This window comes from Coturnix japonica, chromosome 12, assembly GCF_001577835.2.
Source record: "Coturnix japonica isolate 7356 chromosome 12, Coturnix japonica 2.1, whole genome shotgun sequence".
Taxonomy (NCBI): domain Eukaryota; kingdom Metazoa; phylum Chordata; class Aves; order Galliformes; family Phasianidae; genus Coturnix; species Coturnix japonica.
In genome coordinates this window covers 15,399,264-15,426,195 of record NC_029527.1, presented here as the reverse complement: position 1 = coordinate 15,426,195, position 26,932 = coordinate 15,399,264, and the positions used below count along the sequence as shown (strand labels likewise).

General features: G+C 43.1%; 1 protein-coding gene across 9 annotated transcripts in view; it reads right to left on the bottom strand.

The window, feature by feature from the left end:
- CNTN4 (contactin 4) overlaps nucleotides 1-26,932 on the bottom strand; it is a 239,861-nt gene that overhangs the window by 43,478 nt on the left and 169,451 nt on the right. For all 9 annotated transcript variants that reach the window (XM_032447184.1, XM_032447186.1, XM_015875246.2 and 6 more), the window contains 6 exons: nucleotides 20,142-20,345; nucleotides 14,456-14,558; nucleotides 13,734-13,918; nucleotides 6,290-6,426; nucleotides 4,720-4,849; nucleotides 534-684 (listed from right to left, as the gene is read on the bottom strand). In XM_032447184.1, coding sequence (XP_032303075.1) covers nucleotides 534-684; nucleotides 4,720-4,849; nucleotides 6,290-6,426; nucleotides 13,734-13,918; nucleotides 14,456-14,558; nucleotides 20,142-20,345 — 910 coding nt within the window. The remainder of the gene's footprint in view (nucleotides 1-533; nucleotides 685-4,719; nucleotides 4,850-6,289; nucleotides 6,427-13,733; nucleotides 13,919-14,455; nucleotides 14,559-20,141; nucleotides 20,346-26,932) is intronic.

Sequence of the window (26,932 nt, the reverse complement as noted above, 5' to 3'; positions counted from 1 at the left end):
CTTCCTTCTATTGCCCTCCCTTGATTTAAGAAAAAAAAAATAAAATATACATATATATATATATATATATATATATATATATATATTTAGCCAGCCTGAAAAAGCCATCTCCAAATAGGCGTCAGGACTGCCAAATTAATTACTAACCCCAAACAACTCCTGTTTGCAGGACACATTGAGTAATGTACCAGGACTGTGTAATTGGCAGTGGAGAAGGTTTCAGCAGTACTCTCCTGGGAAGCTTTTTGAAAACCAGTGGCTATTTAGAGCAATCCAGAGACAAAGGATTTGCTTTTTAGAATATATCTTTATCAGCTTCTAGGCGGGGATGCTTCAATAGTACACAGAGATGAGAATGAAAACAATGGGAATAGAAATTTCACCCCCAGTTCCTTGAGATTGAACGCTGGCTGTTTTCACATTTATTTGCAAGTCAATTTTGGGAAGCTATTAATGACAAATTTAGTTTTCATTGCTGAAAGCCCCTGGGTTGGATCAAGCCAATGAAAGAAATGGTTTCTGTAAGACATTACCTCTCATTTTCTCTTAGGATGTCTTTTCCTTTCTTCCAAGAATAAGTAGGTCTGGGGGAGGCTCTGGGCTTGCACTCGATGATTACTTCACCGCCCACTTTCACAAGAGTTAACTTTTTCAGCAGTGTCTTGGAAAAGTCTGGCCCGACAGCTGGAAGAGAAAAAAACATGAATCAGAACCTCCTCTGGAAAAGAAAGTCAGGCTCTTGGGAACATGACCATGTCCCGAGGATTCTTCTCACCTGTCACTGCTCATTGTTCTGTCTTAAAATCTGATGGTTTTGTATTTACGGTAGTTGCGTGAAGATCTTTTATGTTGATGCTATGAAGGGAAGAGACCTTGGCACAGCCAGGTCCTGAACCATGTGTAACAAGGCAAGACTTGGGATGTCATCAGGACATGGAGAAATCTTCCATCATCTGCCCAAGTACCGTCAGGGCGCATCCCTCAGCTTTGTGCAAAGCAGTTCAGAATGGCAAACAGCAGAGCAGTGCAGACAGGCTGCACAATGGCCACAGGGCAGGCCCGGAGGGGAGGACGCTGTCTGGCCCCCAAGGACTGCTCATGATTGATTTGATGGGACCCAATGACAGGCAGATCTCAGAGGCAGCTGCCTGCAACTGACTCCCCAAGGAAGACCAGAAGGTTTTTGTTTATATCAAACAGGAAAGTTATTTTTTCCAGTACAGAAAGCTCAAAGCAGATCAGGGGAGGCAGCGTAATGGTTTGATGAGCAGCTCTTGCCACACTCACTGCATCTGTGTAGCACAGAGCTCTGCTTGGGCCCCTCTGCTCCCCTCAGACTCTCCCCATCTACTTGCACTGTGCTTCCTGCCATGCCCTCACATCCCTGAGCCAGCAGCAGTTTGCTCGACTTCCTTTCCTGCTGCACTCTATGAGGTGTAAGTTTAGATCACCATACATTGCATCTGCTTGGTGCTCCAGAAAAGGATCTAAGGGTCACCTGGAGCAGCTGGGAGACAAAAAGCTGCTATGAGAGACAGAAAGCAAATTCATTTTTCCTACATCATCTCTTCTGCCTCCGTTCTTTTCAGCATCATTCCTGCCACAAAAGGGCTGAGAATAAAAAATAATCCCACACTGACAATGGGATGGCCTTTATGTTCTAATAGAAGCCTTCTGTCTTCCCCTTATGTGAATAAGAGCTCACTAATCCCTGAGATGTCCTGTCTGCTGTGTCTAATCATAGAGGAGTGATTCATTTTAGCATAGAGGAAACTGCATGTTATTAAAAACTATAAAAAAAGCCTTCTGAAAGACAACACCGGATATGTAAAACGCTTCAAAATTAAAGCAGCAAACTGAGAACAACTCCCCAGCAACGTGCTCAGAGCCAGATGAAGCATTAGCCAGATCATATTGTTGTAACACACTGTCCCTTTTTGGAAACGCTTTCAGATGATGGTCTGAAATGTATGGGCAAAAGAGATTTCTGAACTATCCAGTGATTTCCATCTCTGTAAGGCACAGTTTGGATTGTTTCTTTACAAGTCATTGGCTACTTCCCTCCTGCTCCTGCATGGGGAGTTGTGCAGTGTGGGTTTGTGATGACTGATGAACAAAGCAGCTATCAGGGGATCAAAAAGACTGAAATTTAGGGGGAAGGAGGAAAATCTACTTTGATTATGCAAGGTATTCAGCACAGCCACAGAACGTATTGTCCATAAGGAGCAACACATTGCTGGGAATCTCAAGAGACTGCTGCTCGGGTCTGATAAGCCGTGAAACAGCTTCTGCTACCGGTCATGCTTAGGGCTGTGATGGGAAGCTAAAATCTGTAATTCAGAAATCTCTGGGCTCAGTTCTCAGCACTACCAGAGCCCTTCTGTGCCACCTCAGGGATAACGCACTGAATATCTCCACACCTTGCTTGTAAAATGAGGATTTAAATTACACTTTTTTTTTTTCACTCTAAGCTCCTCTCCCGGCTTTTTATTTAAACATCCAGCCAAAAAACTCTTCCAGGCAGTGATTGCATCTTACTACAGGTTTTTACAATGCCCAGCACAACAGGACTCTGGTTTTAGCTCAAGACTCTGGGCAATATAACTGACAACAATAATAGAGAAGCATCATTCTGAGCAAAGCTCTGTGAGTAATTTTCCATCACTCTTTCGCTTAATTTTGCTATAAGCCTCACCTGTTAATATTGGCGTTTAATCATTTCAAATGCTTAAGATCAGGACCTTGTAAAATAACCATTTTTATACTTGGAAAGATCCCTCTAAAAGCCAACGTTTCTCAGTGAGAACTCAGAATATTGACCTACTTTGAAAACTGCAGTGAAAGGGAAAACACGCTGTTTTCCTTTAATAATGTGCCAAATTAAATCACCAATCCATAGAACTGAATCTGCAGTACAGCATTCTGGTACTTCTTATGTGACACACGGAAGCAAGATTGTGTAATCTAGATGGGAAGTCATCCACGTCCCATCTATCCAGCAGGTTTTTAAGCACACGTTTCCCAAGGTCTGTGCTCTTTGTGCCAACGTGAGGCCTGCACTGGGATGTCCCTCTGACCTCCAAGAGTTGGGGAAGACAGAAATCACATTAATTATAATTACATCCTCAATGTTCAGTTCCGTCTTTTTCTGTGGTGGTTCTGCCTGTGCTCAGCGTGCAGTGAGGATACTGTCTTGCAAAGAGTTGGACTCGATGATCCTTATGGGTCCCATCCCAACCTGGGGTATTATTCTATGATTCAACCTACACTCTAGAAATGCCAGTGACCACACACTCAGGACCAGCTCCAACCCCTCACTGGGGTGGCTGGATGATGGCAGCACCCACTGACAGCCTTTACCTCCTGAGACAATCTGCACTTCCAGCAAAAGTTCATTTCTACAGGAAATACATCAGTGGTCTTATTTGAATTTCTTTCACGCAGTAACACACCCAATACATCTTAGCACTGCAAAGTCTGATTTATTGAATGTTATTGTACTTCTCTTGAACAGCAACAATGACAATCTTTCAAATGATTTCTTTTTTTTTGCTGTATTGCTGCTGATTAAAATGACTGATACTGAAAATGCCATAATCAGTAAAGACCCTGTGCTTTGTTCTTCGGGATGAAGTGGGGAATGATGCTATTGAACATATGCTTTGAAAACAACTAAAGCACTATTTTTCATTGCAAATTCGATTTAACTATTCAAAGCTACATATCTATTTTGACTTACGGGTTCCTGGGCCTGTCACTCATACAAGCTTTCAGAGTGAGGTACAGCATCACAGGATGGCTGAAGTTAGTGGGAGGTGGCCTTGTTCCATCTCAGCTCAGCCTGAGCAGGTTGCTCTCAGACCTGACCAGTTGGGTGTTGAGTATCTCCAATAATGGAAATGTCATAATCTGTCTGGGCAACCTGTACTCATGTTTGAAACAGCAAAATAAACATTTTTTTTAATATTTAAATGGCATCTCCTATGTTTCAGCCCAAGAGCATTGCTCTTTTTTGGGTGTTGGACACCACTGAGACGAACCTGTTTCTATCATCTTTACTGCCTCCCATCAGGCATTTACACAGATCGATAACATCCCCCAGAGCTGTCTCCATTAGCTTCCCATTAGGTTTGCTGAAGAAAGCAGCGAGAACAGCTTGCTAATTCAATACAGAATAGGAATCTGGAGACTTCAATTCCATTCTCACTCAAAGATGCATCTTCTGGATTCCATGTTAAGCCTGGTTCTAACTGTTAGAGGACTCAATTCACAGGAGGATCTCCTGATATTAACTGGGGTGATTAGGTTAGGTATATACAAAAACAGGGAAGGCAGATGTTGTTTTCTTGGTGAGGGTTTAGGATTGAAGCATCATGATTTTGGATGGTGAAAGGTCTGTTCAGCCAGAAGGGTTTTCTGCATCTCCTTGGGACAGTCCAGAGCGTTTTGAATTAAGGCAATGGTTGGGTTGTGTGAGCAGGCTTGCCAGATCTCCATGCTCAATCATTTGGATGAATGTGAGAATAAGACATGAGGTAAAGAAATCTGTTCTCGGCTGATCCGCTTTCTCAAGTTTTCATTTCATGCCATACTTAAAAACCACAACTTGTCCAAGATTCTCAGTGGCATTTCTTCAGATGTTGAAACTTTGCAAAACTGATTTGGGTTAAAGCTTTGCTGATTTTGGAAGGATTGCAGCACTCAGGAAAGTAAACTTACCTATGACACTCAGTTCTGCACTGGCATAAATGGTGCCGTGTCTGTTTTCTGCGACGCACTGATACATGCCGGCATCCGACAGGCTGACATTCCTAATGGTCAGTGAGCCCTGCTCTATCTGAACTCTGCCCTGTGGGAAACAGTGAAACAAGAAAAGATGTAAATAAGTAGATTCCTCCTTGGAAAATAACCCCAGCAGGAGCTATGTCATTTTGCATGCTCAGGTAGACAAAAAGGCAGCAGTAACAGGAAGAATTTGCATGCTCCATTCTATTTGTTTGCCAACTAAATTTATGTCAGCTTAAATGGAAAAAAAACAACACAGTAGCTGGTAAATGTAATTTAAGTCTAAGGACTTTCTCTTGACTTCTCATTGATTTAATACCTAAACCATTCAGATTAATCTCCCTTTCAAGCAGGTGAACTTGAATCAAAAAATGTACTTTTTTTTCCCCTCCATGGTGATATATCACAGACAACCTAATTCTTTAAAATATTTAAAACAGCAATATTACAGGTATATATGACAAAGAAGGGTAGTTGGTTGCCATCTTAGCTACAATAGGAAATATTCAAAACCCTCTGCAGTTTACTGCAAACAACATAGATGTTAATAATTTAATGATCCTTCACTTCGTATCAGCCACTAACACGATTTAAGTACAAGACCATCTGCTAGTGACCAGCATGAAGCAAGTAAAATTAGTGTGTGGAACAAAAGACCACAGTATCATTTGTCAGCCTAAGGATATGGAGCTCATGTTATCAATTTTAATAAGTACAGCAAAGTGTTCCCTCCCTCCCCAGGAGTTTCACCATTAAAAAATAGTAATATAAAGAGCTATTGGCTTTCTACTTGGCCGTAGGGTGGAAATTTAATGTTTGTGCAATCTTTGTCAGGGTTTGATCAAATCTGGGCAGCCATGTTCTTTCACAGTAAGTGAAGGGAAAAAAATGCAGGCTACTGTGAAGCCAATGCTTTGGTAATTTGTTTTAGTTTGTTGTTATAATTGAGACAATCACAGGACTGTGTGATTCCCCTCGGTGGTACGAGGAGCAGGAACCTGCCCTGTTCCTAAGGATCCTCCATCTCTAGGCAGTTTTTGGCATCCCAGGCAATGGCAGGCTTCTGGTCACCCACAGAGGGACACAAGCTGGACAGCAGGAATAGGAATGCTGCTAGAGACCAGGAGAAATTCTAAGGTTTGCTTAGCAGCTGCCTCAAAATCTTAAGCTGGAAGAATGAATCCAGGGCAACCCAAAGCCCCATAAGGCCATTACCACATTTTCACATGTGCACGTCCACTCTCAGATTTGTTGGATTTGTAAATCTTTCATTTCCGTGAGGAACTTTAAAGCTATTGCGTCATTAACAGCTTTCTGAAGCCAACCCGTGCCCAAGAGAAAGAATGGGGCATTTCCCTCTTCTCCAACCCAGGAACTCAACCCCACAAAGAATCACCCACCAAGCATGACAAGGAATTACCTACAGAGCAAGGGGATTTCAGAGCACTGCCATCACTTCCATTCCTATTAGTCATAAAGTCATAAGCAGATTAAGGATGCCTACCTGAGGCAGTAGTTGTTCACCATCCTTTAGCCAGCGGTAGGAGGGCTTTGGCCTCCCGCTTGCATGGCACTCCCAGAAGACATTTTCCTCAATGGCTGCGTGTACATCACTGATCTTCTGAATCCAGTTGGGCTGAGCTGCAATGCAAAAGTGAGGAATAAAGCCTCGTGTCTGCCAACAATAGCCTGCTCTCCAGCATGCCAGCAAACAGCCATACATTTCTTTCTTTATTATCACATGTAAGAGTTTGATTTGGGCCTGACCCATGGTGTGCTGCCACATGAAGATGTTTCATGTGTACGAAAAACTCTCTGGAGCCAATCATTACATTAATGACACCGAACATCTCCAAAAACAGATCCTGGAAATACACTTTGATGGAACTCAGTCAAACCGGTGCTGGAAAATTTCAGACACATAATTGTACCTTCAGCTGTGTTTTGCGTATTATCATCAGAGCTCAATGGCTTATTTTAACATTCAGCTAAAGTTTAGCTAGACCCCCACATGTAAAATTACCCCTTGTTTTAGGAAATGGCACAAAACCTCCTTCTGTTGTTACTTTCATGAACACCACCAGCCTACATTTATTTACAATATTTTTTCAGAAAGCCCCATTAAAAATAAAGGACATTCACTCCTTTTAGTTGTCATTTACCCTACTCTGAAGTAAGAAAATCTGAGAGACTTAGTAGGAAGGTGTTGCCAGCAGAGGTCTCCAAGAACCTGATTAATCCCTCTTCACATGCAATCAAGATAAAAACCAAATAAGATTACTCCCAGACAAAACAAAGCAAAACAACAACAAAGTGCATCTCTTTTGAAAAGAGACAGGAAGCAGAAAAAGAGGCCTGAAAGGATAAGTTAAAAAATACACAAAAATATTAAGTTGAACACTTGGCATGCCTATACCTAAAATATTGATATGTGTACTGTTAGGTGATGCTGGGTATACACACTCAGAGAGCCGAGTGCCTTTCCAAACTCTTCTCAGGCTGTGACAGATGTGTGTCTAATTCCATAACTACCACATGGCATGCTTTCCCTCACACTGTGTCTATGAACTAAAAAGCTTAGTAGAAAGCTGAAAAACTTTGCACAGAATCTGAAATCTGCCTCAAGAAATACTCTAAGGGGCTTGCAAGGAAAGCAGAAAGGAAAACTGAATGTAACGATGTTGCAGGAGCAATAACTGAAAATGGGAGGCAAGCAGTGTTTGCATCTCTGACTGCATCTCCTGCCCTGTAACGTGTTAATCTTGTTTATTATCTGTATCTAAAGTGATACGAAAAGGGTTTAAGTGTAGGAAGATGAAAGTCAGCTTTGTCATTTAAAGTAAGAACCTGATCAACCCCACGCTACTCCACAGGATCACTGGCTCAAGGACATTTGCAAATTACTCATGAGTTTAAGTATTTATTATTCTAAGAACATCTAACTGATAATTTTGAAGAAAGGCTTATGATGCCGTGAAAGGAGCTCTACAAAACCACACAGACCCATCTGCCTTTTTTGCAGTGCTGAGTGTTTCACTCATTTTCCACGTGACAACAAAAAAAATGGCAGACAAAACAGCCAAAAGCAACCTGCAGAGAAGGAAACCCATAAAAGGCAGAGTAGGCCCTATAGAATATAAATGTAAGCAATGTAAAAAGAAAAAAAACACATATATCCTTTTGGGGAGCAAAATAAACTCAGTTTTTTATCCTTATTTCAGTTCAGTACTTATCCTTATTTCAGGCAATCACAGTTTTCGATGAAGGAAAGTTCTTACTCACACCAGTGAAAGACTGATATCCATCTAGTCTTTATTTTACAGTGTGCAGGTTACAAACATGAAGTCCTACCCAAGGCAACAGTGCAGATTCTGACCATGGTGCTGGAACCACAGGAGCCACTGCCAGCACACCCACTGTAACACATGCATGGCACCTGCGGGCTTGCCCCACCATCCATCCTTACCAGTTATTTAAACTAGCTAAGCTTCCCACCCCAAAGCTATTTTGTGCTGCAGGTGACTACAGAACAAGCGTATGAGGTTAAAAATATAGCTCAGTGAAACCTAGAGGAGCCCTACGTTTCCCAGGAACTTCATTCTCTGCTGCTCTTTGGGAGACGTTTCTAATTAGGTCAAGCTCTCCTTTGAACAGCTCATTTCAGAGAATACCAGGCACGCTCTTGACTTAATCTGGAGTTATACACAAGGGTTGGTTCATGTAGCAAATATGTTTGAACCACCAAATGAGAGTCGCCACAAAATAATGAAATTTGACAGCCTCCCATTGGGGATCGTACCAAGACACGGTAATGTGACACAAGATTTCAAGCACGATAATTAAAATAATTCAAATAAGGATACGAAACCTGCCCTGTGCTAGAAAATTTTCTGGTGTAGCCGCATTATTCAAGATAATGACAAGGTTTAATTTTTTTAATTTAATGGCTGGTAGTGGTGTTCTTGAAAAAGTCCTTCATTTAATTTCTGTGGCACCGAGCAAAGTGGAGCTCTTGCATATGACGGAACAGGAAATATTTTGACTCTTTTAGGAGTAGTTTGACGTTACTGGCTTTGGTTGGAATCTTTCAGGAGGAAAAATCTGGTACTAAAGCAAACAATGACACAGAAGTTGATTAAGGATTCAACTGAGTTGCAAAGAAAATTCATATGCTGCATCTATAAAACAAGAGAAAAACGTTTGAACATGACACTTGCACAAGGGTAGCTTGAAAGAAAAAGGTGAGAGAGCTGTCTGGTAGTGGTACTTAGGTGGGCAGAAAAAAAGTGATGGAATGGGTCTAAAAAAAACCCAGCAAACAAACACTTTGCCTTTTATTACTTTTCAGAAGTCACAAACATGAAGTGGGGCATTTTAAACACTGTGATTAAGGAAGTTTGCCCAGGTATTCTCTTGCTTCTTCAACAGAAAAGAATCTAGAATGAGTCAGTCCTTTGTTGTAAACTGCAAGGCAAAAGTTGGCTCTGGAAAGTTGGACTCAAAGGCTTTTCAAAATGAAATGATAGCCAGTGATGATGCAACACGTCAGAAATAAATAAGAAAAACAAAGAATTACAGGAGTGACATGAGAAACAAAATGGAAATAAATCTGTAGGACTTTATAAGCATCGGCAAGTTCAAAACGGCCAAAAAGATTGGAAAAAATGAGGTACTAATACATACACAGAATCCAATTCTTGGTTGGTGTATATCGATTTCAGTGTTCCTAAGCCAATTTATAGCAGCTGATGACCTGTGTAGGCTGCGTAATTCATCATTAATGGCAGATGAAAGGCTGAATGACTGTCCATTACTATATTTATTATGAGGAGACTGAGCCCTGAGCCCACGACCAGAGAAGCCTAAAGATCAGAAAGCTAAGCACAAGAAATAAGAAAAACAGATGGGAGAAATACACGAGTAATTAAAAATAAAGACTGTAGCCAGTGTATAAAGTTTGTGCAGGCAAGTGCATGAGTCACCCTGGTCCAAGTGGGGATATAGTTTCTGAAAACAACACATATATGTCCCTAAAACGTTTTCAATCCCAATCACCACAGGAACATGAAACCAGACATTAAGTTACTACTTTTCCTTTCCTTTTCTTCCTTCTTTCCTCCTGACCCCTGCAGGCAATTGAGGACAATTTGAAACCCATACAAGACTCAAAGATGTGCAAATCTCCACCAGAGTCATTTGCTTGAATGTTACATCTAAATCAGGTCCCATCACTTGCCCATGTCTTTGAGCAGTTCAATACTACCACTTGGGCAGGCAGTCTCCTTTCTGGCTTCCTAGAAGACTACCAAACCAAAGCAGACAGGGAGCTCTGCTTGGGACTAAAATATTAAATGTCAGAGGAAAAGAAACAAAGGAGAATTCAAAGGAGTTAATCTAGCAGATAAAAACTACTTTAACTGTCCTCTCCTTGTATTTAATTCCCCTTCTATAAGCTATTCTGCACCAGTGCACGATTCTCTCCCCTCTTATATCAAGTACCAAAGGACTGTGTGCACAGGCACATGCACACAAGCCAGACCCCAGGGACTGATGTATTTTTAACCACTGATGCTCAGGATGCAGCTACCCAGGAGAGCAAGGAAGATGTGGGATGCTCTTTGAGTTGCCTTCGTTCTTCATTTCTCCTATCTGCTTTAGTTTCTCCTAACAAAGAGCTATTTTTAGAAGGCAAAATGACAGTAATTTGAACACTTTTCCCTGAATATTCTAGAAACAGATTTCTCTCTAAGCAGGTTCCCAGCCATCCTTAGGAAAAGGGGAAGTGGAGGAGAAAGATGCCCGTTCTCCATGCAGAAACCCCCTATTGAGGCAAGGCTTCCTTCAGGCAGCACATTACTCAAAACTCATGAGTTACTTTCCCTCCTGCACTGAAGTCTGAGCAAACCCACACACTGCTGGTAAGCCACCATCACCCATGGAGAGCACAACCAGTGGCGAAGGGACCATAACGTGATTTCTACATTTCAGCTTGTTTTAGTCTATAGTGGCAGAAAGTAGCTTTAGCAGAAATAAAACTCAGGCTCATTCATGAAAAGGGGACTCTTCTCATTGTAAAATTAAAGAGCTGTATACATTCCTCATGGGACTTCCATTTGAGAAATATTTAATCTGAAAAGTGGCCCGGCCAATTAAATGGTTTCTGCTGAATATTTTACAAAGTGCTGCAAAGAACGGTAATTAGTTACAAATAAGCCTGTTTCTTGCTAATACAGATGCTGATGCTTTCAGAAACCATTCTGCCTGCAGTTTTTTTCTCCTCACCTTGGTTTCAGAAAGATGCCTGGCAGGGAATGTACAAGCTCAGCTCAGCTAAAGGACTCCCAGTCCTTGGATATTTTCCAATACAGTTCCAAGTATCACACCAGTCCTTGGATATTTTCCCTCACTTCCAGGCTGTATAAGACAACTTAGATCTGACTGCAAACACCAAAGCCAAACTGCTTGTTTCTTATCCTAACTCTGGCAGAAACAACTTCTTGATGGTGCTGCACCTTCCTGATCCCAGTGGTCCCCTCCCTCCTTCTCCCCATTTAGGTGCTGGGCCCCAGCAGCCTCCTCCAGCATCAGGTCCAGTGTGTTTGTGGGAGCTAAATACAGGTGGGAATGGAAGACAGTGGCTTTCGAGTTTAATTTGCTGATTCTCAGGAGCCAATTTCAGGTACATGGTATCAGGCCAGGAGTGGCAGATAGAACAAGAGAGTCTTATGGCAAAAAAAAAAACCTGAGTGATCTATCATTCAGAGGTATAACAGTCAAGAAAACAGGTACAAGCCACAGTAATTGCATTAACACTAACATGTTTTCTATCGTGTAGGTCTATCTATCAAGAAGGACATGCAGCATTCAGAACAAAGGCTCCTGAAGAACAACAAAGCACAGACTGTTGTAGGGGCTCAAAGCGGAGAAAATGGAGGAAGAACAGATCTTGCACATTTAATTAACCTTTCCTGCCTCAACGAGGATGTCAAACAACTTTCATGTCACTGATATGCTAACAGAGGAAAAAATAAACATTGATACAAGAATGAAATACAACAGAAGTCAACCTTCCCTGACAACTTCCAGGAGCACTGAAAGAAGTTGACAATGCAGGCAGGGCCGGGTTATCTGCAGCCAGCAGGCAAATTTGAATTTCATTTTCTTTTCCTTCTCTTTTTTTCCCCCTATACTATGCACACACGCAGATAACTGGGTTTAAGAGTGCCACTGTTAGAGCTGGATTTAATCTCCAGGGCTGTGCTGTGACAGTGTGACTGTGTGATGTTCTGCACAAGCCCAAGCCCCATGTCCCACATCTCTGAGCAGCAGCCCCCATCCCACCAAAGCAGCTCCTACATCTCCGCCAGCACTGCTGTTATGTTTCAGTAACAGCACAGTTACTGAAACACAGTTCTCAATATTAAAAAGAAAGGTGATTGCAGGAAAATAGGTGTCATTCAGCCCCATCTATTCATATGAAATGCCTGCGGTAAGTTGCCTTCCTTAAAAAAATTCACTGCCATGTAAAACTTGAAAGCCCAGCGTATAGAAAATAGAAAACCCAGCCTCTTTCACTGCTGAATGGCTGCCACATACAGGCTGGCTGTCCTTGAAAGCTGAGTATGTACAGACTGGCAACTCACCATCCTAAAGATGAGCCTGATTTTTAGTGTATTACGTTTAAAAACAGAAAATAGCACAGGCTGACACCCCTCTGCTCACAAGATGAAAAGGAGATGTAAAGACGGTCCCAACATCTCAAACAACAGAGAGAGGAGGACTCTGCTCTTCCCATGTGCTGAAAAGACACCTGAAAACTGACACAAGCCATAGCAGCAGGTTTTTTGTGTGGTCTGCTGCCCATTGGGAATGAAATCCAGACTGGGTTACTCATTAAATCAATTAGATGATAACCTAACATTTGCTATGATAGGAGTCTACCTAAGGGCTGAACAACTGCTGCCTTGGCCCTGGGCTAAGCCAAACTGTAAAACTGTTGAGACATCCTTTATTGTCCATGTGAGAAAAATAGAGAAAAACATGACCAAAACCAGAAATCACACAATCCTGTTGTGGAATCTCCGTCTATGGAGATACTCGTTCCCATCTGGACATTTACCTGTGTGACCCATTGTAGGCAACCTGCTTTAGCAGGGGATGGACTTGATGATCTCTTGAGATCCTTTCCAACCCCTGTGAGTCTGTGATTCTGTGAATCAACCCCAGGTTCTTCACACAGAAGATTTCAATCTGTTCTTGCTATTTAACACCTCTTTACCAGTGCCTGCCTCATTCAACCGTAAAAGAAATGCTCATGTGAAACAGAAACTCAAAAACATCAGGTTTCAAAACAAGACAGATCCATACGATACATTCCAACTAAAAAAATTCCAGAGTGTGATAGCAGCAGGTGCAGAAAGCCTTTAAGTGGCTCCTGGATTAAGTGGATGCTGATTCTGCAGGATCTGACAGCTATGAAATGGTTAAGCCCTGCTTTGCAGGCTGGGCAACTACTATTGGTGACCCCTGCCGCAAACAGTCCTTAACTGGTTATACGCAATTAACATTTATTAACACAAGCTGGGGATTCCCCCTCATGTGGGGTAACACACATAATAAATCACAAGTTGTAAGCACCACCATGAATCCCTGCTCAGCACTCCCAGCCACATGAAGGGAGATGAAGCTCTTAAAGTTCTTTCTGTGTATTACCAGGCCAATGACCTCCCAGCAACATGGTTTTGTTTTCCAGCAGCTCTGATTCTCAATCCATGTGCGCTATTCAGACAGGTTTTATTTCAAATTACACCCTTTTCAAGATGTGCTGTTCATAAATTAAAGTCATTTTAAAAATCCACCCCCCCCCCCCAAATGACTTTCTCCCCAAATATTTACTGCACATCACATCTGATGCAATAAAATCCCCTAAAAGCAAGCAATCTGCTTACCATAAAATGTCAGCTGTCCTCGTGCCACGTTTTTTCCTCTCACATTTTCAGCAACGCACTCATAGAGTCCAGCATCTTCTTGCTGAAAATTTGGGATCTCCAGAAGTCCATTCGATCTGTGTCTCCTGGCTTTTCTGGGTATCTGTTTCCCATCTGCTCTCCTCCAGCTGATCGTAGGAACGGGGCTAAATGAGAAAAACAAAGCAAGTAAGGCTTACAGTAAAAGCTATGGCTCCTATCCTGCTAACCTCATGTCTGAGCAACTGGAAACTGCTTCATGTTTGAGGATGATGAAGATGTGGTCAGTCCTGGGATCTGGAATGATCCGCATGTACATACTTGGTGTATCAATGCTGAACTGCTCACATAATCTTAAAAGCAGGAGACTGTTATAAAAACACTATTTTGACAAAACTGGAATTGGGTTTCTGCTGTGACAATACATCCATTTTCTTATCAATCCCACATTTTCATTTTGGAAGCGCTGCTATTATTTACACTGGGAAAAACAGATGGGCTTTAGGTCTAGCATAAGCACTCAGAACTGACGATGCACAAGTGTATCTGTACAAAATAAGTCATGCTTTTTGGTGAGCAAAGTCCCCGCTCCCCAAGTGCTTTGTAATGAGTTGCTGGCAACAACAACTCCTGCTGCGGAGAGTGAGGGACCGCCAGCCCTCAAAGCTGCGCTGTACGCCAGCAGCAGAAGGAGCACAACTTACTTTCCCAGGGCAAAGCACTCCAGTTTCACCGCTGTTCCTTTTGCAGACGGAACTGTTTCTGGGAACTGCACTTCTATTTTCGGCTCGTATTCCCCCATCACCCCTGCAAACATAAAAGAGTGGCTAAGGCTGGGCTGAGGTTTGCCAATAAATTCACAAGTGTTCCTGTGCTACTGCGCAGCTCTTCTCTACATCATTACTTGCCCAATTAATCCATTCATTTTAAACATGGCCTGTTTCTAACAGCCGTGCCATGTGGGCTCTCTTCCCATTTACTGCCAGAGGAAAATCAGAACCAGCGCTCCACACCATCTGCCACACATTAACATTTCTTCATGGCTGCATTACTTTTTGCTTTTGAGTATTCAGGGGGTTTTGCAGGTAACTCGTGAAATAAAGCAATAATAAGGGGGTGGGGGGCTCACCTTCTAGAAAATGAAATGCGGAACAAATAGCCATTAAGGAAAGTTTCAAAAGCACTGGAGCTAATCAAGGCTTCTATTAACTTCAAGGATTTGGAAGCACAGAGATCATGGCACAGTGATGGGCTGTGGTTGTGGCACTGCTTCCTCTCCCCCTGTGATGCAGAGGTAGCGTGAGGTTCCTTCTGGCTTTTCTTTTTCACATTTCAAATGGTTTAAAGATGAAGATGCTCACTCCTAGGCTTACATTGGGTGTCCCCTCCCATGCTGACCTCTGCACTGCACTTTGTGCTGCACTACCAGGTTACATCGGCGTTCTTAACCTTTTCCTTTCATGTAAGTCGTACTGCTATGTTGCATAAAGAGCAGCTGTTGCACAAAGTCAGCCATCCAAATGAAATGCGCTTGTTAAAGATATGGATGCTGTCCCTGTACACACGTCTTGGCCAGCACACAGAGCAGGAAGCACGTGAGTCTGCCTTTGCTCCAGCATTTACAGATTACACAAAAAGGAATTAAGGAGCACAATCCCCATCAGCTCATTAACAGAGCAGCCCTGAAGGGCTGGGAGATTCCAGTGCTATGGAAGCAAAGTCTCTCTGCTCTCCTGATTGCGATTTACCAAATGGTGCCTAAAGTATTTGCTGGGAGAGCTCCAGGCAGGACAAGGAGCAGTCATTGCCCAGCTGTTCCCTGGGACAGGGCTCCACAAACAAATGTTTGCAAACAATGCAGCTCTCTTGGCTAATATTAAAATCTACCGAGATCTTTTCCCCAGGGAGCGTTTCTATATTCTACAGTGCCACAGATCTGGCAGGGGAAGAACCATGGAGGTTGGGGTTGGCATCCTATGACTGATACACATTCTATGCCAGCCTGGCCAGATCAGCCTCGCTGCCCTGCACAGCGAGGACTTCCTTCCACCTCCAGCCATTGCCCTCTCCAAGCAGAGCTCCCTGGTGCTCTGTCTCAGGGAGGGTGCAGCACCCCCAGCCCACGATGGGGCTCCACTGGCACTGAGCTGAGGTGGGAGGAACCTCACAGAAGAACATGGGAGATGCTCACAGGATCAGTCTTCATGCCAATGCTTGAATCCAGTCCCTAAAAAGCAAAAGAAACAGGAGCAATTCTTTCCTCTTCACTCCCAAAGCATTAATTCAGCCCCCTTATGTAAAGCGGGCTGTAAAGTATCATTTGACACTAACGGGCTATTTAGGAAATTAAAGCAGAATGTATTATTAACACATTATTTACCTGACGGATCAGACGATGAGGAATGGGAGGGGGAAAAATGGCTTTTTCCCTTTTTTTTCTTTATTGCTCAGCCTGCTTTACCTTGGAAAGCCATGACCCTGAGGGGACAAAGCCAAGGCAGGCTGCTGAAGGTGCCAGGGCTGTAGGGCAGATCCCCTCCTTTCCCTTACGCTGAGGAACTGTGGCTTAACAGCATTACTGCAAACACTCCCTACTTCAATACCAGCATCTGCACCTAGAAAACCACCAGGATCCCAAGGCAGCCCCAACCACCCCCCTGGTGACACCAGGTGTACATCAAGCTCTGGCTTCCCTGCCTTAAAGGAAATGCATTGGTGCACTGGAGATAACTCGATATCAACCAAGCTTTTTTTCACACAGACAGTCCTTATTTTTTCCTCCTGTTCCTGGGTGAGTTAACATCTGACTTAGCATTGCAGGTGGAAAGAATAAGGGAGAAAATAAAAGGCTAAAAGAGAGCCCGGGTTTGTAGCTTGGAGGATGTTTTCAGTGTTGTGACACATCAGATGCTGTCTGCGTTTGCAGTTCAGAGGATTTTGTATTTTTCTCCCAGTTTCGAGGCTTAAAAATGTGCTTTTGGATGAAAGTTCCAGGAATTCAGAAGCAAACTCATTTGTCTGAGGATATGCATTTCCTGACAACACCTGTGAAATGTTAAAGTTTAATTGGCCCATACAGCTGCTGCTGATGGTAATTTCATTCCAGGTCTATTGCAGCTCTTTTCCACTATTACTGTTTTAATTTTGATGTAAAAACCCAAAGTGCATTTTAAAGAGAAGAAGTGGAGCACTGCAGAAGGGCTGCTGCGGCACTGGGACTGCAGCAGAAAGGTGCCAGGCAATTGCTTGGCACTCACAGGTCCCTGCTCTGTCTCAGCTGCACCGAGAGCTGTGCTCCCAGTGGATGCCTTCAGGTTTTGGGGTCACTCCCAGCCTTTGGGTGCCATGCGTATTTGGCTCTTTATTATACTGCCCATCATGGAAATAATGCAGTGAGCCATTTTTGTGCTGCATGAGATTATGTGCTGTTAAGACAGAGAGCCTGGCCTACCAGAGGCATGGCACAATGTGCTCCTTTTGCCCCTCCTGGAGCCCTCTGGGGTTTCATCTCATAGAATCATAGAATGGCTCAGGTTGGAAGGGACCACGAGGATCATCAAGCTCCAACCCCCCTGCTGCCATCAGGGCTGCCAACCTCCATCTTTAATACTAGCCCAGGCTGCCCAGGGCCCCCTCCAGCCTGGCCTTGAACAGCTTCAGGGATGGAGCATCCAGAACCTCTCTGGGCAACCCATTCCAGCACCTCACCACTCTCTTGGTTAGGAACTTTCCCCCGATTTCCATCCTAAATCTTCCCTCCTTCAACTTAAAACCATTTTCCCTTGTTTTGCCATTACCTACCCCTGTAAAGAGTTGACTTCCATCCTGTTTGAAGTCTCCCTTAGGGAGGAAGTTCTTCCAGGGAGGAAGAGCTTTCTGAGGATAACAAATGGTGCACACAGCAGCAGGAAGGGAGCCTGATTCCTGCAGCTCTGGTTGCTAAACAGCTCTGCAGACAACAGCTGATTTGTAAGTCCGGAGCTCCACCAGTGAGAACAAGTAGAAAGAGAAGCATAAAGGCACAGGGAGGGAATGCAGTCTGCCCATCGGGTCAGGTCTTACGCTGTATTCCTGCATCTTTCCCTTTTGCAGCCTGCTATGGCAAAGCAAGCCATGCTTTAAAAACATGCTGAAAAGCTGTTTTCCCAGGATGATCACATGTAAGTAAAATAACCATGACTAAGACGGCAGGTATTCAGCATACAAAGCCTAACTGACTTGTGGCTGAGTCTAGAGAAATTACTGCAATACGTTGAAGAAAAAAGGTGGAAAAACCTTGTGGGGGCTCAGGCAGTGATCCCAGCCCTGGGAATGCTGCACAGCAGCCCAAGGAGGGCAGCAGCTGCTGGGCTGGGGGGTGGGAGGCTGGAGCTTTGGCCACAGGGTGAACACCCAGCTATGGCTTTTGAGAAAAACAGATTTCTGTGAAGTCTCTTTGAGAATTCACAGCATGTATTTCAGAACAAAGCCAGTCAGGCGGTACCTCCAACACATGTAACGCCAATCTCTTTTGTGCAGGGTTTGCTGGAGGCGGTCAGCAGCCCCAGCCCAGGCTGAGGGTCCCAGTGCTGCAGCCCCTCAATGGAGTCCCCCTCTGGAGCTGCACAGGAGTCCCACATGAGGGGAGTGGGTTGGTGACTTACATTAATCCAGGGAGACACATTATGCTTTTTTCCCCCCATTAAATTCACTAATTGAAGTTAAATGGAACTGAAACACTAACTGCTGATGAACCAGCCTCTGAGGGTACTGATTTAATGACATAGGGTTGTAAAGCAAATAACATATATTGCAGGACATGCCAAATAGGAGTACAAAGATAAACACAACACATTTGCCAATGGCAGCATCTTGTGCCTCTTATTTCACTCTTTCCTCTTGTTCTCACATTCACAGTGCCTATGTATATGCTTCACTTTTCAAGCACGACACTGTGTTCTGTTCAGATTTTATAGGGTTATTCTACGTGGAATGAAAAACTGAACCTTGCAGATTTTTTAAAATGAGGTTTGTGTCTAATAGTAGTGCTCTCCTATTTTAAAACACACGTTCAACTTTTGATTACTGTCATCCATGGCTCTGCAGACATTACAGCACCTTTGCTGTTTAACTCAGGAATGCATTCCGGAGCTCCTCAGAGGTTCAATTAAAGTTTCATATCTATAATAAACAGCAGAGTGCACATCAAAGGAATCTGAGAACATTCCTGCGAATTACCTCGGGAAGGCAATTGGTCTCTGTAAATAAAGCTGAGTGCGTGCAGAGGAGCGATGTGCTGGGGTAGAGCCCTTGGCAATGCACTTGACAATGAGGATGACTACCAGTCATCACAGCATTACCCTCTGCTTCGGAAACAGAGCAGACGCTGAGCTCGGTTTTGACAAATGGAAGAGCTTTCCGCTAGGTAAGGCTTGCAAAGAAGTTCTGTCTCTTTAATACCTACAAACATTTATTGTTCAGCACTGAAAATGATAACATGAGATGAATTTAAATACTCCTCCCTATCTTTCACACCGTCTTAGTTTCAGCCGGATGGAATTGCCTTCCTCAGAGCAGCTGGTGCGATGACTCAGGCTGGACTCAGAGGGCCACGTTTGCTGCCACTTACACTACTGCATTTGTAGGTGTGTTATAAGGGGAGTGGATCTGAGGCACAGAACAGCAGCCGTCCTCACCCTGCCCAGCACAACAGGGGCACTGCTCCTCACCCCATTCCACCAACAGCCCACTGTGGGACCTCAATTACTACAGACAAATGACTGCAGCTGGCAGCACCACATCCCTGTCCTACACAGGAGGAATCTTTGTGAAATACCACTAGGTGACAACGGATCTTCTTTAAAAAGAAGTTTCTAATAATACATTTCTATTTCTGGAATGAATGTCCTATATGTTAGCCTTTAAACAGACGCTTCAAATTAACATGCAAATGTATTTTTCTTATCTCCTTAGAAATGACTATGATACAAATCAATTGCCCGTGTAAATTTAGAAATCCTCTTTTGGTTTCTTTTCTTTTCTTTTCTTTTTTTAGTATTATTCCACAGACTACTAAAAATAGCATGGATTCTGCTGGGAAATACAGCCTGAACTAACAGTTACTGAAACAACAAAGTGCTTCTGTACACTTTTGGGCTGCAGAAAATGAACAAAACTACAGTAGAGACAAACTCTAAAGTATATTTTATGAAAGTTCCTCCAACAGTGGAAAAAGCAACCTTGGCCACAGCATCACAAAACCCATCAGTGCGAAGGACGTTGAACCAGTAGCTAAACCACACACAAAGCAATGCAAAGGGGAAAAATCTCTCCCTTTATTGTAACATGGAAATATTTTAGGCCATTCCTTAAATTACGGGTGACAGCCAAAGAAACCCAAACAAGTCCTACCGTCGTTCCTGAGGATGAGCGGGGTCGGCGGGCCCAGGACCCGGCTGTTGGTCACTGTGTTGGTCACCACACACGTGTAGTTGCCCACGTCAGAAGCCTCCACCTTTGCGATGTACAAATTCCCTGTCTCCTGCGAGACGAAGCGGCGGTTGTCCTGGTGCACAAACGATGGGTACTCATTGAAGATCCAGGCATAGGTGAGCTCTGGAAGCACAGGGACCATCAGTGTTGGTGACAGACAAACCTTGGCTGATGAGGGGCTCCAGCCCAAACCTCAACTACAAACCCCAAAATGATTTTCACCTCGGTTAGGAAATACAGACACATCACAGCCCATGAAATGATTTAACAGTAAACATTCTGCAAGTTCTCAACTTTAAGGCCAGAAATTTCCCAACCTGACACTTCTGAAACTGTGTGTAGACCTCAGTTCTCTTGAAATGTTCCTTAGAGTTCTTCAATCAAGAGTGTAATGTATTTTATCGCAATTCCACTTCTGTCACGGACATTTCAGCCTTCCTGACTCATGACTTTTTTTTTCTTCTTAGTTTTTGTTTGAGTTTGGAGGAGGATCTGCCAAGCTGTGGTATCATACACTATATTATTTCATTCATCTGGAATGCCAGAACCAGCAAAAATTCCAAACACTAAATTAAGCAGCTGTAATCTTATATGTGTCTAATTAGAAAACAATCTGCATTTTGTAAGGCATCTTATTTGGGCCAGAAGAAGTAACAGAGAGACACGCTGCAAGTGGCTGCAGTTTGTAAGTGAGGTTAATGCAATATAACCCTATTATATTTGCCTAAGACTAATATGCAAACCCACTAGAAATGCTTGAAGAACTCAAGTGAGTGCAAGATCGTTGCAGTTTTCTAAGGCAACAGTAATTACACTAAAAAGCACATTCTTAGTTTAATACTCTAATGAGTCATAACTGTAATTGACCTCCACTACCATTAGGTATTTTGGAAAATACATTCTGCCCTCACGTTCCACTGTTTACACACACAAGAGGCTGGAATGCAGTTTGTGGGCTTTTATTTATTTATTTTTAACAACAGGATTATAAAGTGCCTGCTTAGACTTTTAGGAAGTTATGATAATTACGTTTACGTGGGAATATCTAATCATCGTATTTACACACATGTATCTAATTATAAGCAACGCCACGCTGATGCCAAGAGGATACTCAGGGCAAACAAAGGAGCACTTCTCATTTGGCTTATTATTTTCTGCAGGTAGTTTATTATCTTTTTTTCTTTTTATAATTCTCTTCTGGTGAGGATTTGTCTTGTTCCCCCAGAAACACCCAGTAACAGCAAATGAACATCCCTGCTCCGGAGCAAACAGAGGCGTTTAAAGTTGAGCAGGTATCCACTGAAGCTCCCCAGACTTTGTAACATTTAGCATTGACTGAGAGATGGTGAATCAATCACACGCTCTTCAGGAAAACACAAGACTGGGAGGGTTTTTGTAGATCAGCAATCCCTGCCCTGCCCTTTCTCAGGATGTTGCATGCTCCCGTTCACAGACAACCCAGAAGCACCAAGGTTTTTGGCTCCTGCTTTCCCAGTGGAAGTTAATTTTGCTTTAATTGCTTAGAACCCACTATTTTCTAAGTTAAATATTTTTACTACTAGGCTATATCCACGTGCTTCCGGGCTAAAGACACCTTTAGCTTAAGTAGTTCTTGCCTGGTGAGAGCTATGCTGGTGAGAGCAATGAAGAGCCCATCTGCCTTCATTCTCATGACAGTCATTTCATTCTTAAGAAGGCTGCGGTAGCTTTTCCTAGGCTCTGTTCTGGAACCATAGAAACACTAAGGCTACAAAAAACCTCCACGGTCATCCAGTCCAACTACCCACCTACCACCAATATTTCCCCACTAAACCACGTCCCTCAGTACTATATCTAAATGCTTCTTGGATGCTTCCAGGGATGGTGATTCCGTCAGTCCCTGGGCAGCCCATTTCAGCACCTGTTTGCTCTTTTGAAGAAGAAACTTTTCATAATATTTGACCTGAACCTCCCCTGGTGTGTTTTCAGGCCATTTTCTCCAGTTCTATCATTTGTCACATGGGAGAACCGACTGACCTCCACCTCACCAGAGGTTAGTTAGACTTAAGACTGTAGTTAAAACTCAAGACTTTAGCTACAAGTCTTGAATATACATGCCATTTGAGAAATGTGAAAGGCTGGAAACTCTGTTAAGGAAGACACGGGAGAGCAGAAAGCAGATGTGAAGCTGTGCAGGAGTAAGGAGGTCTGACCAAAGAGAGAACCACAATACAAACAAACATGGATTCAACACCAAAGGCACTAAAGGGGACCTATTTCTATAGAGCGTGAGCCTCCAAAACCTCTCCTAAAGGCCTCCTGAGGTAATACTGGTTTTGCTACATGAAACTAAGGAACTCCAAATCCAAATGCTAGACATAATAAAGATCTAATGTCACAACTCTTCCTTCCTTTCATTAAAATAAACCATGGCACGAAAATGCAACTGCCTGAATTACTCAGCCTTACATGCTTGGAGCAGTCCATTATTGCTACAAGAATAGCTGGATAACGGTCTTGCTAAAATAACACGGGATTGATGGAGTATAAACCACAGGAAACAAGGCAGACTGGAGTCTCTGTAAGTGCATTTGCTTGTGTGGCAACATGTAAATAAATACTGTATCTAACTCACTTTGATTTCCTTAGAGATCCTAGTGCAATATTTATGGCTTTTCAAACTTGACGGATTTCTTTTGATAAGGTTTCAGATACTAATTGCTCTGGAAGTGATAGACAGCTCCCATCCCATAGGCAATTTGTAAGATCTGTGTAAACAGACACTTAAAATACAGCCTGAGATAGCTCCTGGTGGCTGCGGGTGATGGAAACATTTACCAAGTTACAGACAAGCACTCTTTCAGCACAGAGAACACACAGTAACAAGCAATTCATGGTTCTAATTACACATTATGCTCTATACACTCTATATTTCAGGAACTTATTACAAACTTCTGCTTTTTAATTTGGAGACTGTTCCATTAGAATGGTGGGGTCACCATCCTTGGAGGTACTCAAGGAACGTTCAGATGTTGTACTAAGGTACTAGTGTTGTACTAAGGTACTAGTCTAGTGAGGAAACACTGACCATAGGTGGATGGTCAGACTGGATGACCTTGGAGGTCTTTTCCAGCCTTGGTGATCCTATGATTCTATTTTGTCTCTGTCTCGCTTTTGCCTTTTACAACAAGAAGCTCTTTTCTTTATATATATCTGTGTGTGTATATATATATACAGTCTTTTCCATAAAGGCAGGACTGCCACTGTAACGGCCTCTGTAGCTACTGTGGGTAAAGCAATTAAAACATTTAGATTACAGTTACCATAAAGCTGAGTGGGAAAATGAAATTTTGAAATTAATATTTGCCTAAAAAGAAAAAAAAAAGGAATAATTTATCATTTTTAATAAGAACAGTGTGGTACAATACACTATTAGTTTTTATGGGCTTTACTGAAAGTTACAGAGATTAATCCTGTCATTAACAGCTCCAATAATTTATATATTATCACCTACTATGTCACTCTAAAGTCAGACAGGCGGGAGCTATTATTCAAGGTGAAACAAAAGCTCAGCAGCAGTTCCTGTAAAGCGTAATAATTATACTTTGTTCCACAGAACAAGAAACAGATGTGAAATTAAGAAAATGAAGAAACCCTTCCCTGCATAACAGTCCCAAGCAACCTGAGCTGTGACGGTAGCAATACAACGTATTAGTGCATCCCTTGGAGATGTTTTGAAATGAAAGGTGAGGGTCATCCTGCTGTGCTATCCCTAAGGACAAATGAGCTGCAGGTGTAGTGAATACGCTCTGAGTTAGGTTTGTACTTTCCTTGGTCTCGCTCCATAAGCCAAGCATGGCAGTTTACCATATGGGATCCGTGCTCTGCGCATAGCTGGAGTGCAGGCTGCATCTGCTGACAGTGACAGCATATAAACCTCATAAGAGAATGATTTTAAGGACAATTTACAGCTTTTGTTCTGTTTTTCCTCCAATTGCTTGCATTTCTTAGTGTTTAAATTTCCCTTGAGTGGTACTAACAGATTGTTTTGATTGTGACAGTAAATTCAGGCAATGATAAAGTGCAACTGATTACCTGACGAATGTCCTGCAAATTTGTTTTGTATCCTCACCTCACTAAATTTTGCTGACTGCTTGTAGGGGACATTCCTAACTCCAAATGTCACTGGCATCTGATTGCTTAAATCAAAGTCCTTAGCCCCCCTGAATAACACAACAAGCTGACCAGGAGGCTTAATGCACTACAGCTGTTTGTATGAGCATGCAGTGGGAAGGAGAAGACAAAGGACTGTCAGAGGAAGATGAACTCCTGGCATTACTTACCACACACTTGGCCCTACTCAACCCCCACTGCTCCTTTCCACCCATACCTGTTTTGTCTGCAGCCTCAGTGTTACACCTGGAGTTTGGGGCAGTTTTTCTCCTTCATGGTTTTATTATAATAGTAGAACAGCATGAATTATGCATCGTACACATTTCTTTTGTGAGCCCATAGCCCATTTCATTGCCCTGCCAGCACTTTGGATCAATTTTTTATCTACTCTTCTTAAATAATTGCCGCATGATTTAAAAGAATCAACCTGGGTGCAAACACTGCTCGATAGCTCTCCCTTCAGCTCCATGCTCTGGGGCAGCCAGGTAGCAGCACTGCTTCTGGGCCACAACTGCACATTTTAATAACAGGAGTCATGAATAATAGATAAGATTAATCTAAAGTTACTAAGATATTTTCGGCTAACCAGTCGTCTGTACTAAAACTGACAATGCTGCTACTCAACAGTCAACCACCGGCAAAGGAAGATATGAACTATCCTTGCAGATAGGGCAGGAAAATGAACCCTTGATACAAGTGAATCAATGTTCAGAATTTAGCTTAGAAAAGCATGAAAGCACCACTGGTCAATTATGGACAATGATGATATGGTCTTTGACAAAGAAAGCAGAATCATCTGTGAGGGAGTATTTACCCAGATTGTTTAAGGAACAGCCACACAACAACACACTCCTGGAAACCAATCACACACAAATCCAGAAGCAGTCAGATCCACCAGGGTGTAAAGCAGGAAGGTGAGGGGGTTAATGAGGTGGGAATTGGTATGAAGACATGAAACCAAAGGTGATGGGCAGACTGAGGTCATCTCTCCATCCTGAGGTACCATCAATTACAACTATGGCATCCCTGTGGTTTTTCAAAGCTTTTCTTAAAACCCTCCAACAGTGACACTGTAACTTCCCCACAAGGTCTAGCAGGGCATAATGCACCAGAAGAGAATGGGGTGATGCTGCAGGCTGCACTGCTGTCATCTCCACACCAAACAAGCAGGCCCTCTCCAGTTTGAGGTGGTAACTCCTGCAAACGTAACTGTGCCCCCGTGCGTACTGACACATTGGTTTATAGCAGCAGGAAAGCTGGATATACTGTACACACTCATGCATGAAAACGCACACAGTGAGTGCAACTTCCAATGCCCATCATCAGAGTTTGCCACCCTCCTAGTCACAAAGAAGGCAAATACACAAACTGGTGTCATGCACATTAATGAATGAGAATCACAAATGAGGGAAACACACCAACTGGCCAAGCTTTGTGGCAGACTCATCCTCACAGCCATCTGCAATGTGTTCAGGGCTATGCTTGCTTCCTGGCCCCATGACTCCATGCCGACTCAGCACACGGAGCTCCACGTGAGAGTAGTAAAAAAGGTGAGAGGCCCTCATTACCTGAAGCCCAATCAATAATCACCTGCATCTGCTGCATCTCCATTTGTCAGCATCAAAAATAGTTAAATATTGGATGGCTGCCCATAATTGACCTGGCTTATCTCTCGCTCACAGCCTCCAGCCCCAGCTGATGGCTGGCTACACCACCTGCACGGCACTGCAAACGTTAATGAGTATTGCACTATGCCTTCTGGGACTGTGACACATTTCTAACTTGAAATTCCCCCAAGGAGAGAAATCATCATCAGCCTTTATCTATGACTGAATGGAAAATGTTGCAGAAAGTCTTGTGCTACTGTATTCACCACAGCTAAATAAACAAACCTATTTCAAAAAGGCCTGATAGGCAGCGGACACCATCCCACACCTACAGCAATCTGGCTTAAAGGGTGACAGGTTTTGTCTAACAAACCTCATAAATGGTCTTACAGTAATGTACAGCTTAGCCTGAAGAAAACCCCGAAACGAACTCAAACTGCAATTGACCCAAGAGTTCTGCTACTTCTGGGGAACCTTGTTATGCATTTAATAACAACCAGAGAACCATGTCCAGGTTTCACACCTACATGTTGCATGCAACTCCATTTAACTCCAGATGATCTCACAAGCAATGCACAGAGCTTTATGATGCTCACTCTGTTTTTAAGATGATCCCAATGAGGAAACGTAGGTTAAAAGAAACCCACAATAATAGCTCAACATGTTTCACAGAGTAGCATCAGCACCCCCACGAAGGATCACAAAGGAGCCAACAAAACACCTCTGTGACAGATACAGACAGCAGCAAAGGGAAAGGAGGGAGAGCCAAAACAAAAGACACAGGGGGCCCGACTGAAGATATCAAATAAGTACGCTGTTAATTCTGCACTGTATTTCTGAGCTGCAAGATTCAATCATTGCTTGTATTTCCCCAGCTTGTTCTACGCAGTGCTGCAGATATCACCTTAAGGAATGACTCGCAGATTTAATCCATCAGTTTGTTTTCTGTTT